Here is a 15,269-nt window from a genome sequence, read left to right on the forward strand (position 1 = left end):
TACTTCTCTGGCTACTTTTCCATTACTAACCCTATATATATATATATATATATATATATATATATATATATACATAATCACAGGAAAATATAAATATACAGCAAAAATTACAGCAATTGCTCGATAGCTCGATAAAAGCGATAGAAAGGTTATTTGCTCATAGCTCGAACAAATCCATAGAATTATAAGCTATAGTTCTATCCATATAATTAGAATCTATACTCTATCCTTTAAGTAAAGCTTTTAACTCTGCTGCTTGTCTAGTTGCCCGAGCCCCTTTCTTTTCTCATATATCTCCATATCTTGTTATCTTGTTGAAAATTACGTTTGCATGTTATTCACGTTTTTATTGTTTTAAAATTTAAAAACGTTTTGTTTTTAGTTATAACATTTAAAAAACATTTTTTACATTAATTCAATTTGCATCACAAATAATTTTTTTAAATAAATTAATATCTTAACATTTTTTGAAGTTGGCTTTTCATATTTTGTTATCTTTGTATATTTACCATTACGAAAATTTCAACAAGCTCTTCCTTTCTGAATAATTTACGTCGTGCCGCCTCGCTAGATTTCAGCTTGCTTCTCGTTCGATTTTTGATTAATTTCAACTTATCTGTCGTTAATTGTTTTAGAAATTTGATCGTTTTGCGGCTTTAAAGAATTCTGATCGAAAATGCCTTCCGAAATATCCAAGAAAAAAGTAAGTTTTTGTGTTTGTAATTGATTTTATTATTTTTGTAACACGTGGTTATGCACATTTCTTTAAGTTTGTCTTATTATGTATCATCTATCTACGAACTATTATGTGTTATTTTGTGTCTGATTAATAGCCATTAGCGTTTGTGAAAAAGGATTGGCCAAAATTTTGACTAATACAATTACATTCAAATTTTATTTTTTTGGTTGGCATTTGATTCTTTTCATGTTTATACTATTTTTAATGTTAAATGATCCTAATCCTTAATCCTCATCAAAATTTTCTATCAATAGAGTGAGGGATTAATTGATAATCAAAGAGTTTAACATGTGTACAGTTCAGCTATTCAATTTGCTGCTAGGAGTATCACAATGTGTTTTTTAATACGAGGACATTCTGAGATATTCTTTCATGTTATAATTAAAGTAATTCGTTTACTTGATCAGCTTGATTCAGTGATATTTTCATATTTTGGTAGTCTCGTGAATGCACTACAAAAAGCAGTTTGCAATCGACTTTTTGTATTTATTCTTGTTCTAGTTATTATTAAATATTAAATTGTAAAACTTTATAATAGCAGGTTGCACGATTTTTCAATTTTTTTTTTTTGTATATAAACTACTTTTTCATATAAAGCAAAATTTGCTGATTAAAATAATACCAAATTTATTATTGTAGCATTTATAGTTACAGAGAAAACGAATTTTGAAAGAATTATTTTTACTTTCAACTTGCGCCATGTTAAGAGTGGCGCTCAATGTTAAATGAGCATTGAGCATTATATTCGCGCACAAGACGTGAAAAGAACGATTTAAAATTAAACACAACACAATTTTTTTTTCTTGTTTTTATAACAGCTGTAAAATAAGAAAATAATAATTATGAATAATTTATATTTATAATAAAATTTAATTATAAATGATTAATTATAATTATAAAATAATTATATATATCCATAATTTATATATATTAAATATAAATTAAAATTTAATAATCATAATCATATTGTAATGGTATTTATAATTTTATATTATATAATATATTATAATTTATATTTAAATATAATTCATTTATAATTATATATTATTATTATATGATTATTATATTATTATGATATATTGATTATTATATTATTATCATAATTATTATATTTCATTATATGATTATAAAACTTAATAATAATAATCATATTACACATCTTGAATACTTTTCATTTACAAAATCCCTCAAAGCTTGAGATTGCATAATGATTTTGAAAAGATTTGCAAATCGAATAGAAATATCTGTAAAACAATAAATTCATTTTATTATGCATCATTTATTTTTAATACAGGACAAATAATTATAAAACAATTTATCACACTTCATAAATATAATTAATATCAAGCAGGAAACTTAATAGTTATGACTATTCTATTCAAAAAACACAGACAACCAATTTTCAATGCATTTTTGTTTGACCGTGTGGACTTGTGGAGTCATGGAAAAAAATTAAAAATTTTAAAAATATTTTTACAGAATGTTAATAAGTGGTTATTTATTGCATTTCTTTAAAATTGTTGTCATTGCTTGTGAAACTTAGCAGCTACGATTGATGAAAAAACTACCAATACAACACAACGCACTTTGATTTTCGTGACCACGTGGTGCATACTATAAAAAAATCAAAAAAATATTCTGCTTCTACTCTAATTTCAAAAATATTTTTACAGAATGTTAATAAATGATTAATGATCATATTTCTTTAAAATTGTCGTTTTCATCTATGAAACTTAGTAGTTATGAACATTCTGATGAAAAAACACAACCAATACAATGCATTTTCGTGACCGCATGGTGCATACGGAAAAAAATCAAAAAAATATTCTGCTTCTACTCTAATTTCAAAAATATTTTTACATAATGTTAATAAATGGTTAATTATCATATTTCTTTAAAATTGTCATTTTTACTCATGTTTTACTAAGTTTTTAAAAAAATATAAAATACACCAACCTCTATTAGTCTGCTGCAAATATGACTCACAACAACAAAGAAAAAATATTTTTATAATAATACATATTTCTTTTATCGCTCATAACAACCGAAAATTATATAGATGGGCGCATTTTCGAAAAATAAACAAAAATAACGACGACGAAAACGCGAGTTTGCGATAGTAATGTTAACCCTCCAATGCATGACTTAAAATTTTTTTGTGATTTTGAAATATTTTATTTAGCATAGTTTCAAAACATCAAAAAAGCCAATTAAAATAAAATTTAAAAAAAATAAAGTAAGTTATGATCAAAAAACAAAGTGTTCCTAAAAAGGTATGTTATGAGTTAATACTCATGGTAAATCATTTCCTGTGAAAATGTTCAAAGCATTCCAAGTGTAGGGCAACATCACATTTTAAACATTTCTTTGATACTTTCTTGTGGCACAATTTACATCTTTTTCGTCCATCCGAAATTTTTCCAATGAAATGGTCTTTTCCATCAAATTTTATTTCATTTTCAACGTTATGGTTTACTGATTTTCTTTTCAGATCTTCTAGTTGGTTTTGCCCAAATATAGTTTTGGCAACACTTCTCCTGAACCCAGCATAAGTGTGATTTTCATGCTTTGAGTATTTTTTGGAAATGCACCAAGCATTATGAATGCTAGAATCCAAAGCAAAAGCAAAAAGCGGCCACCACCATTTTTTAATCCGAATATTGGTGCGCAAATTTTCAATGTTTTGATCCATCCTGTCAGTTCCACCCATATATTTATTATATTGATTTATTATATATGGCTGGGATATTAAAACATGCTTCTTGTTTGCTGAAGACCATCTTTTCACTTCCTTCATTGGTTCCAGCCCATTGCAGCTTGACAAGATAGAAACCACACTATTGTCATTCCATCTAACCGCAATAATATTCGAATCACTATCTGTAAAATAGTCAGATGTGCCTCTAGGTAATTTTTTCATTTCTTTTATATCCATCAATGGACATTTCTCTATTCGGTTAATTCTAACTGTACCGGTTGCATAAATATGATTTTCTTTTAGTCGTTCAATTAATTTGAACGAAGTGAAAAAATTGTCAAAAAATAAATGATATCTCTTATCATCAGGAAGGCATGATGTCAGTTTTTTAACTACTGATCCACCGAGTCCTAAATCTGGATCATAATCTTCAGTGGCTCCTTGATAGGGTTCACAACTCACTAAATAACCGAGACGATATTCATGCAAATTTTGAATCCGAATCGGATAGGTTTACCTCTTATAAATTGCTTAGAGGAATGCCTACCAAAATATGGTATCATGGACTCGTCAATTGATAAACAAGTTTCTTCTGGCCAATATTTTAAAAATCTTTCATTTAACATATTAAACAGAGGTCGAACTTTGGCAATTTTATCTTTTTTGTCAATTTTTTCGTTATCGCATGTGTGTAAATATCTGAGAAGTTCCTCGAACCTATTCACACTGATGGCATTACTCACTGCTAAATTATGAACATCATTGCTTTGTTCCCAATACATTCGTCGATTTGGCAGAGGAGCATAACCCGATAAGAGCAAAACCGCTAATGTCACTTTATATTCTTCTTCAGTGGCATTCAACTGCTTCAACTTCTGACTAGCATATAAATTAGACATGTCAGTGATGAATTTGATTATTTCATCATCAAAAAATAATTTAAACAGAGTGTGAGGAGATGAATTCTCAAATTCTCTATTTTCAGAAAACACTGGTATGGGTTCTACATTCAAAATGTCACTCTTCTTCCAATTTCTTTCAATTGATATACTTTTTTTCACTCTTTTTTTTAATGGTGTTTGTATTTGCATATCAATTTCTTCTTTCTGAAGCATTTCTTTGCCTGCCTCAATGTTGGAAATTAATGCTTCAGCATTTGAATTCAATAAAGTTTTTGATAAATTGTCAATAATTCCTTCCCCATCCTCAGGACCACTATCTTGATCTGAACAGTTGGGATCATCAGGTGGTAGCATAATGATATCTGCTGAAAAAAAATCTTTTTCATCTTCTAACATGCTAACAACATCATGGAGTGAATATCTGTAATTAGTAAATTTACCATTCAATGCACTGCATAGTGTCCCGAAAAAGGAACAGTCATAATTTTAGTGTTTATAAAAAAACTACAAGATGTTCTATCATCAATTTCACGTAATTAACTAAATAAATAATAATGCAATTTAAAATTTTTAAAAGTTTCAGGAAAAAATTTAATCAAAATTGTTTATTACCTTTTTTGATTAGACATGTCAAAAAATCGAAATTTTCAGTATCGCTGACTTTAAACATAAAAAACTTCAACAAATTTTCTGATGAAACAAAAAGGTAAACAAAATAGTGAAGATGGGTGATTTATAGAGATGTGCTGTAAAAAAAAACTCAAATAAGACAGACTAATTTGATAATGAATTTAAAAGAGCTGTTCCTAAAAAGACCCACTATGCATTGGTGGGTTAAATCACTTTCAGGAAAACGCGGTGAAGTTGAGTGCGCGCGCTATCGCATTTTTTAACGTTGTGCGACCTGCTACTTTATAATTTTATTTTATTACAATTTTTAACAATGATTAATAAAAACATATCAGTTATTTAAATTTTAGTAAGCTTGAATAAATAAAATCAATGATATGTTTTTAGCTAAAATTAGCTTCACTTGGAATTTTTTGCTAAAACCTTAAGCTGAAATAAGTAATATAGCTAACACCACTATATGTATATGTTTATGAACTATATAGATTTATAAATTGTGTTCATACTCTTAGTGCTATAATACTAAATAGTCCTAAGTTGACATCTGATTACAGTTGATGAAAATTAAGAACTAAATTTTTTTTATTAACATCTACAGATGAAAAAAGCAGAACCTGTAATAAATAATTCAGATTCTGATGATTCAGATGAAAGTAGCGAGAATGAAGTAGTACAAACTAAACCGGCCAACAAAAATTCCAATGCACAGCCGGTTAGATTTTTATACCGTTATTATACATTTATAATAAATTACACTTTACAGGTTCTGATTTCTTTTTATTTCAAATAAATTTTTCATTATACATTTTAATCATATCACTCAATGTTAATTGATGTCCATTGGCTTAGATCAGCTTGGACTTTTGAGCTATTGACTCGAATTTGGTTTCAAGCAGACTCACACCATTTAACATTGGAAAAAATGTTTTAAAAATGTGATGCTTTTCTGAAGTAAAACAATGCATGTCATAAATATATCATGAGAATCAGTATAAAAAATTTTCTGCATAATTTTTTCTATGTTATTGCTTAGACTTGAAATGAAAACTTTTTAATGTAAACAGTTTACAAATTTTAATACTTTTGTACAATTAAAATTATGAATTATCGTTCTCAAGATTTATCATTATATTTTATTTTTCAAAAGCAGAAAAATGAAAAATTCTATGTTTATGTTTGGTATAGTTAATTAAAATTATGAACTGAATTTTATCAATAACATTCAATACAGATGAAAAAAGCTGACCCAGTAGCAGATGATTCAGATTCTGACGATTCAGATGAAAGTGAAGAAGAAGAAACTAAATTGCCAAACAAAAATAAAAATGTACAGTTGATTAGATTTTTTCAATCCATTTTACTCTTATATAAATCAAAATATTTTTATAATATCTGATTTTCCTATTTTTGACAGAAAGCAGAAAAGAATAACAAAGACGAGGATGATGATGATGATGAAGATGACGAAAGTGACGATGAAGAGGATGATGACGAAGATGATGAAGAAGAAAAGATGCCATCCAAAAATAATGCTTCAACTGCTAATAAACAAGTAGTCGCTGCTGCATCAGCTAATGATGATGATGACGATGACGACGAAGATGGTGACGACGATGAGGAAGATGAGAGTGAAGATGAAGAAGCTGACAAAAAGCAAACAACTAAAAGTCAAAAGGAAGTTAAGAAGGATGAAGATGACAGTGAAGAAGATGAGGAGGAAGAGGAAGAAAGTGATGAAGAAGAAGAAGAAAGTGATGAGAATGAGAAGAAGCAAGAAGCCAAACCAGGAAAGAAGAGAAAAAATGAAACTAAAGAAGCTGATCGTCCAGGAAAAAAAGCTAAAATTTCTGGAGGTGCTGATGAAAGAACAGGTTTGTTGTTGTTTTTTCTATTATATGTTGAAAATTGTTTTTTCTTAACATTTTTTTACAAACTTTACAATCAGGATTGGAGTTATTTGTTAAAGATTTGCCAGAAGGTGTTGATGACAAGGCCGTCATAAAATTCTTCAAGAAGTCTGGCATCACAATAACGTCTGTCAGATTGGTTGGAAAGAACAAGTAAGTGGCTAATTTTTTGCCCAGTGTCATTTTGTGAGTATTTAAGTAACTAGGTATATTAATAATTATATTTCCAAAAAACAATCCATTTTGGGTTGGACTTTTGTTACCCTGATATAAATTTCTGTCTCCAAGCCTCCCTAAGATTTAGTGCCTTCAAGTCTTCCTGTATTGTTTGCATCCAGAACTTCTTTGGGGGACCTGAGGATTCGTGACCGAGATTATTGTCCCATCTTTGCTTTGCTTGACATGACCAAACCAACGTAGACCATGATGTCGTCATGCCCCTTTTAAGCACATAATCCTGCATGGTTTAGGATTTTGGTCGTTTTCATTTGGTCCATCATATCTGTGCGGTGAAGTTGCTGCTGGAGCCTTGTTGTTAATGACCACTTCTCTGCATTATGCATCAATAAGGAGTATATCACTGATTTGTACAACTCCGAAGAGATGCCACCTGCACCATGCACATGTATATGCGCGTGAATGGCAGCTTCAGTTGTTCCAGAGCAATGCAGTACAGGTATTGCAACAATGAAACAGTTTCTGCCCCCGTAGTTCCCATTATGTTACTGCGCAGTGCTCTCTTACTATGTAAACTTTGCAAAACTTATGATAAAACAAATCATACAGTAAGATAATTGAATATAGAAGCTTAGCATTAAAAAGCTAAATAATTATTAATTTTTTTGATCATTGGGTTCATCATTTAAATAAATATGAAGTTTATTATAGTTAAAATGTAAATCAAATGTTTTGTAATATAGATTAATAATTTTGTTAAGTGTTATCTGGCTGTTTTATTATATATTTTTTAGTCACTAGGTTAATTATTCTTAAAGTTAATTTTTAATCATAACTTCTATGCATTGCCGTTTTGAAATTTGACTGCTTCTATTTTCAGCAGTATATAGAATAATATAGAAACCTGGGCATTTCACAACATATTTGTAACAATGATGAAATTTGTTGTTGTAAACCCCAGGGATATAATGTAACAAACAGATGAGTTTCGTTGTTGCTCACAACTTTTGATACAGTTCTGTGCAACTCCATGACTCACCTACATTATTTATACGATGCCACACGTTTTAAGCAATATAATTATACATTGTTTGATTGATCTTTGCATGTTATCTAACCAACAGAACATGTGGCTTTCTAACCATGGACTCTGAAATGACAGAATCTGAGGCAGCCAAGCACAGTGGAGCTGAATTCAAAGGTGCAACCATTACTGTTGAGTTGGCTCGCAGTCGTAATGCACCCAAAGAGGGCCAGTCCAACGACAGAAAAAGTTGGGGTGGTGGGGACAAAGGTAGATATTTTGTACATTTATTTACACTTGAACTATTTCCTAAATTTTTTTCATTATTACAACTACAGAAGAAAGAGATAGTAGGACGTTGTTTGTTGGCAACTTGGCATGGGGAACTGACGAAGATACTATCGGGGAATTTTTTGGATGCAGCAGTGTAAGACTACCTAGAAATGATGATGGAAAAATTAAGGGGTATGATATTTTTTATTGTCATATTAATAAAACTTTCCCAACTTCCATTTAGTTTTCTGTTTTAATGGAATTACTTTCATGAACTACAGATTTGCATTTGTTGAGTTCAACACTGAAGCTGAAGCAGTGAAAGCTCTAGAAGAGTTCAGAGAAGCTGATTTGAATGGTAGAAATATCAAATTGGACAGAGTTGGTGCCAATAGTTCTGGCGGTGGTCGAGGAGGTGGGCCCAGAGGTATTTATTAATTTCAATAACTTTTAATTGCTTTTATATAGAGGTGGATGTTTATTCCTAGTTTTGTTTTTATATTGATGAGGTGTATTAAAGTTTACATTGAATTGTTCACAGGTAGAGGAGGCAGAGGAGGAGGAGGATTTGATCGTGGAGGTCGTGGGGGAGGTCGTGGAAGAGGAGGATTTGACAACAGAGGCCGAGGAGGTGGCAGAGGTGAGTTTTTTATAACTTTCTTTTTATCTACGATTTTGCAAATTATGCTAAATGCATTTTGCTTAATTTTTCGATTGTGTACATTCTTCAATCAAACAAATAAAAGAACATACCTTGTTTTTTCATTAATATTTTTTATTAAAGCAAAATGTTTATTTATAAAAATATTCACTAAATTTTTTTAATGACACATTTTGACTGGATTGAATTTAAATATAAAACTTTACCTCAAAAGTGTACATGTCATTTCGCCACAATTGTGTCACAATTGCTTCCTTATTAGAATTCTGATCAGTTGATCAAACAACATGATAAATTTCCATTGTTTTATATTATTTTTTAAAAATATATATCATCATTCATGCAGGTGGGAGAGGCGGCAGAGGAGGCCGAGGAGGATTTAATTCTGACTCCGATGCAAAAAAGAAAAACAAAGGAACAATTGATGAGTTCAAGGGAAAAAAAATAACATTTGATGACTAATATATAAAAACTTGAACTCATGTATAAGAACTTGACTGTAACATATATGTGTGTATGTATATATATATATTATTTTTACGATTATAATAGTAATAATAATAACGTTACATAATGTTTTTAATGACGGTTGAGACGTCTGTTTAGTAAAATTGACTTTATGTCTAATTGATTGGGTTTTGATTGATTTTTCGGCGCGTTTGATTTTTCTTTGCTGATTCACAACGAAAAGTTACTTAACTGATTCAAGTTGATTAGGGTAATTTTTCGGTGAAGTTACGGCTTCCAGTTGGTTTTACCTGCTATCGCGAAAAATTAAATTAAATGTGCTACTTATCAAATACCTGTGATGATATAATTTTTTTTGTCTTGTTAAAATAACTTAATTCCTAAGTTAATGGTGTGTCTTCACTTAACAAAGTCAAAACTTGAGGGTATTGTGTAAACGGGAAACCAAGGTTGAGAGCCATTTTTCAAAATCTCGAAAATTCATGTAATTTGTCATTAAAATTAGTCGATAGTTTGTCAGGTGCATAGCAAAAATTTTGATGATTTCCTCACTTAACACGTTTCGATCAGTTTATTGGGTTGTCAGCTGTTGTTTCAATTTGGCTGCTATTAAGTGTAGATGAACTGAATTCATACATTAAGAATAAAATCTCATTTTTCCTATGAACTGAACCTTGAAAGACTAATAGACCTTTTAGCTTTTTTAACTTTTTGATATAATCGGTCATGCGATCAAAATTTTTGAAACTAGTGTCTAGTGTATTCTCTGAGAGGGTAGATCATCGATCGTCTACACTCCTTTAATTGCACGGGATATGACGTAAAGCGTTTGATCTGAACGAACATTGACCTGGTATAGGTTACATCATTACACTATTTTAACAATGTGAAGGATCACCCGCTGGAGTCCCATAGCATCAAATATAATGAATGCACAAAGTTATTGCATCTCTTCTTTCCAGTAGGGCGTATAAAAAAGAGACACAATAGGGTTATTTATATAGTGTTTGGTTTTCCATACAGTTTTGCGAGTGTTCCATTGCAAACTTTTAAATTTGTCTGATTTAGCCGACGTAAATTAAAATGAGTTCATACTTTGTGTTTGTCGTCTATCTATTCTATATTCTATATACGTAGAATAACACTACCTATAACACTGACACTAGCGGTGTCAGGTTAACAAAGCATTATTTATTTATCATCGTTGGGTTGGAGGTATCATTCAATTGTTTCTACATTGCGACCAGAATTAGAAATTGCTATATGATGCAAGAATTAATTAGGTGGGCAAAGTCAAAGTTGCATCAGTTTTTAAATTTATAATTAAATTGATATTATAATGTTATTTTGTTTTTTGTTAATTTAATAATTAATTAAATTAAACAGTGAATTAGTCTTAAACATAAAATGAAAATCTTACTTAACTTGTGAGTATTGGCAATAACTTATTTTTTTTACTTGTGAAAAACTGAATGCAAGTTGCTATGGAAAATTTGGTTTTTGTTTTAAATTAATTTAATTAATTAAAAGCTATTTTAGAGAGATAGAAGTTTTGTAAATAAAATTTTTTTATGAAATAAAAAATAATTTTAATTAGGTTTATAATGATATTTTGTATAAAAAATTGTGGGTTGGTTAGTGTCAGGGAATGATTGTTGAATTTAGGAAGACAATTTTTTTTTATTTTTATAATTGTGTTATCTATGCTATTTAATTTGATGAACACAAGACATGCTTATACAAAAATTTGAATTAATTAAATTAAAGAACAACTATAAGCCAAAATTTATTGAAACCATAACTATGATTGAAAGTTTTAATTTGAATCAAATCTTGTTTAATAATTTTTTTACATTTAATTATTTATTTAAAACTTTATATTTCACAAGAAAACAAAATTCAGAGTTAGGGTTAGTTATGGTTAGATGGTTGTTTAGTTAGAGTAATTAAGTAACAGCATTAACAACACCCAACAGCAAAGGCAGATCTCTGGTTTTGCCACGACAAATTAATTTTTTTACTAATTTTGCTTGATCGCAATTTTTGTTGTTGGCATTTGTATGCCAATGTTACTCTTAAATTACTTATCACGCTAATTTGCTTTCTTAAGTTTAGTAGCTAGTGTTTATTTTTCTTCCATTAATTAATTACTTCTATTAGTGCTTAAAAATCACAAGTAAGACTAAACTAGTCGGTCTGCTATTTCCTGTAAAATATTTTATCACTATGAATTAGTTGGCATAGATATATTTATTTCTTTTTTGATTTGTTCTGACATTACTGAATTATTGTTTTATATTTTTGTAAATCTGAATAACTTTTGAAATAAATTCGTTTTAAAATAATTTTAATTAAATTTGCATTTTTATAGCATTGAATGATTGAAGTTCAGAAAATAAAATGCATTAAAGTTTACTTTTGTTTTGATTCAATTTTGCTGGAGCTATTTTTTACAAATGAACAAGACAACAGATTACTAGAAGATTTAATAAAAGAGCTTATTGATTATACACATTGGCTTTCATCTTCAAGTACTTTACATAAGGCTGTTCTGTTCATAGGTTTATACGTTTTTTATTTGTTTTTAAAATTTTAAATTGTTTTAATTATTGTTTTTTAATTTTGTTCTATCTTTTTAAATAATTTTTTGAATTGTGACTGTGAAACTCGTCAATTCTACTTGTGTCGTTGCTGAGCCAAAACTCTTTTCAGAAATATAAATGTGACTCTTGCAAAATTTTTGAATATTGTTGTAATGAAACAAATTAAAATTAATATTTATTTGACAACAATGATAGTTTGTTTTTGATTTTCAACTGAACAGTTTCACTTCATTAAAATTAAATAACATTTATAAACTTCACAGATTTTCAAGTTTGCAATGTCTCAATTATTGCCATCAAAACTTCATTTAAATCCCACTGAATCTTTTGAGCCAGGTTCAGCATTAGATTCAGGATTTGTTTCAATAAAGTTTGAATCACCTTTAAAACGTAAAAGAACTTATAAGATCATTATTCTTGGAGACTCAGCTGTTGGAAAAACATGTCTCACCTCCAAATTTTGTCATGGCAAGTTTCCTGAAAACCCTGAAAGTACAGTTGGATTGGATTTCAGAGAAAAAAATGTCCAAGTAGCCAATGAATGCATTAAAGTAATTTTGCTTATTTTTTTGTAATTATGCATTTTGTCTCATATGATTATGTTTTATGGACTACTATGCTAGCACTGATGGTACTTATGCTGAAGTTCAGTGCTGACAGTTGCACTAATATTACGTGCCATGGTACTTGCACTAATGTTAAGTGCTATGATACTTGTACTGTAGTTGATATATTTCTGATTTTTTTTTAAACTAAAGTAATGAGAACAAAATATCTTCTAGAATTTTAAATTAAATCCTAATAAAATTGGATTTCATTAATACTGTGAAATGATTTTGGCCTCACATTTTTCAATGCTTTATTAATGTTATTGCTTATGTAGCTCTACGTCCTTCTAACTTTTTAGTTTTTCCAAATGACTGCTTACAACTTATCGAAAAAACCCACTATCTTTATAATTTGGTTTTTGAAACATAAAAATGTATCAGTTAACAATTTTTTTAAATGCATTGTAGATTTGTAAAGCGCCTCTATTGAGCTATATTTCTTTAAAACGTAAAAGAACTTATAAGATCATTATAAATATCTATATGTAAGTTGAATCATTAAATTGCTTTACAATTTTGTTGTAAGATTCAAATATGGGACACGGCTGGCCAGGAGAGGTTTCGAAAAAGCATGGTGCCACATTATTATCGAAATGTACATGCAGTTATTTATGTTTACGACATCACTAGAAAATCTACTTTTGATAATATAATTTCTTGGATGGCCGAATGTGAATTGCATAATCCTGGAAAACAGGTGATCTTATTAATTTTTTTAAAAATTGAGTTTCATTGTTTCATTTTGATATTAACTCCTGGCTTTATAAAACAGTTAGAAAAGATATTTTTTAATGTTATGCTACATTTCAAAAATAGGGTTTTCATAAATTTCTGATAGTTAGAAAGTTTTGCATGTGCCAGAAAGGGTCGGTTCACACCACAGTCAATTGATTACACTGTGAAATTAAAAATTAAAATGCACTCTTTGATCGATAAGAAAAGATTATGTAGACTCGCAGTAGCATCATGTCATTAAAACTTCACCATCCTGTCAGGTCAGCTGTGAGTCACTTTCGATGTTTGGAAAAAAATGTTTCATTTTTTGCTTTTGTTTGATTTTTTGAGTTTTATAAATGTTTTTGTTGCATGCTATCATTAGCTGAGAAACAGATTTTAGTTTAGAAGTTGGTATTATAATAAAAATGGAATAAAAATTAGGTATCTAAAAAAGATTGGAACCGCTGTTGAATATTGTAGAATTTGCGTTTTAGGATAGCTCGCCATTTTGTAATCAATTGTTTTTTGTTGCAAATAAATCATTGATTCGGGTAGAAGGTATATTTGTATGAATCAACCTTTGTTCCACGTCTTATCGCTTCACTAAAGCGACAAATACAATACATGGCCATATGGCATTTGCTCATAAAAATGAGTGTGGAACGTGAGGATGAGGATCGCCAGATTAATGTGTAATTTAGATTGAATAATTTTGTGTTTCAGTTATATCAAGTTATGATTTCGCATTTTCGAAATATCCGTCATGAGGGTTGTGCACTTTATCTAGTTTTTTATCTGTAGTTGGTGTTTTGGATTTTGAAATGGTGAAGTTTCAACAATAGCTGTAGGTCTATACTTTAATACAGTACATATTCTTCTACAGAGCATTCAAAAAGTTATCAAACAATGTGAAAATGGATCTCTAGTCGTAATTAAAATTTTAAACCAGGCAGTTTAAAGAGGTCAAATTATGTTTTAAATTTAAAGTAAAATAAAATTGAATAATTGGCTTGAGGGGTTGATAGCATAAGAAAATGATTGGATGAATAAGACAAGAAGATGATCTCAACCAAGGTCTACCCGGGGCTGAAGACCAAAGCCTCTCTTTATTTAGTGAAATTTGTTTATAGTTGTGTAATAAACAAAGAAAGGTTGCATACATTTTCTAACAACACAACACACGTTTAGACGGCATTTTCCCCGAGATCGGGGGTTGCCGTTTGGCTACCTATGATGAAACCGAAATACCCCTCGACGCCATCCACATCTGTCACTCGCCTCAGTATCACGCAACCCCGCTTTCACCCTGTCATTCTCCACCTGCTCTCTCCATCCCAATCGCGGACGACCCCTTCCTACCACTCCTTCAACCTCGAACTCCAACGCTCGCCTAATCCCGACCCTTTCATCCCTTCTCAACACATGTCCATACCACCGCAATCTCGATCTCCTTATCAATGTCACAATGTCCTCATTCAGTCCCATCATTGACATCAGCTCTGTACTACTCCTCCTATCCTTCACTTTAACCCCACACATCATCCTCACCATAGCTCTTTCAGCCCTCTGCAGTACACTTTCCTCCTCTCTCCTCAACACCCAAGTTTCACCACCATATACCATCGCTGCTCTCACACATGCTTTATATACCCTCCCTTTCATCTTCACTGACCATTTCTTTCCACACAATACCCCACCCAGTTCCCTAAATTTCATCCATCCCACACGAACTCTAGCCGTAACTGCGCTCAAACATCCTCCATCCGCATTCAGCTTATCCCCTAAGTAAACAAAGCTTTCCACTCTTTCAATACCACCACTCAACCCCGTCCTTGCGTCCGTCCTATTAATCACACCATGAA

The 15,269-nt window shown here is 30.3% G+C and overlaps 2 protein-coding genes across 2 annotated transcripts in view; both read left to right on the plus strand.

The window, feature by feature from the left end:
• The first annotated feature begins 503 nt into the window (after nucleotides 1-503).
• On the plus strand, nucleotides 504-10,028 carry HELRODRAFT_188550 (hypothetical protein). The gene is made up of 10 exons (XM_009021166.1): nucleotides 504-703; nucleotides 5,568-5,681; nucleotides 6,201-6,296; nucleotides 6,384-6,844; nucleotides 6,919-7,029; nucleotides 8,178-8,347; nucleotides 8,416-8,542; nucleotides 8,632-8,777; nucleotides 8,892-8,990; nucleotides 9,358-10,028. Exons 1-10 carry the CDS (start codon nucleotides 677-679, stop codon nucleotides 9,471-9,473), a joined length of 1,467 nt encoding a protein of 488 aa, XP_009019414.1. The 5' UTR covers nucleotides 504-676; the 3' UTR covers nucleotides 9,474-10,028.
• Nucleotides 10,029-12,462: 2,434 nt separating this feature from the next.
• The window catches only part of HELRODRAFT_142806 (hypothetical protein), a gene marked incomplete at both ends in the record, with an annotated part of 4,600 nt that continues 1,793 nt past the window's right edge, over nucleotides 12,463-15,269 (plus strand). The window contains 2 exons of the mRNA XM_009021167.1: nucleotides 12,463-12,633; nucleotides 13,217-13,387. Coding sequence (XP_009019415.1) covers nucleotides 12,463-12,633; nucleotides 13,217-13,387 — 342 coding nt within the window. The remainder of the gene's footprint in view (nucleotides 12,634-13,216; nucleotides 13,388-15,269) is intronic.

Source organism: Helobdella robusta, assembly GCF_000326865.2.
Source record: "Helobdella robusta unplaced genomic scaffold HELROscaffold_3, whole genome shotgun sequence".
Taxonomy (NCBI): Eukaryota; Metazoa; Annelida; class Clitellata; order Rhynchobdellida; family Glossiphoniidae; genus Helobdella; species Helobdella robusta.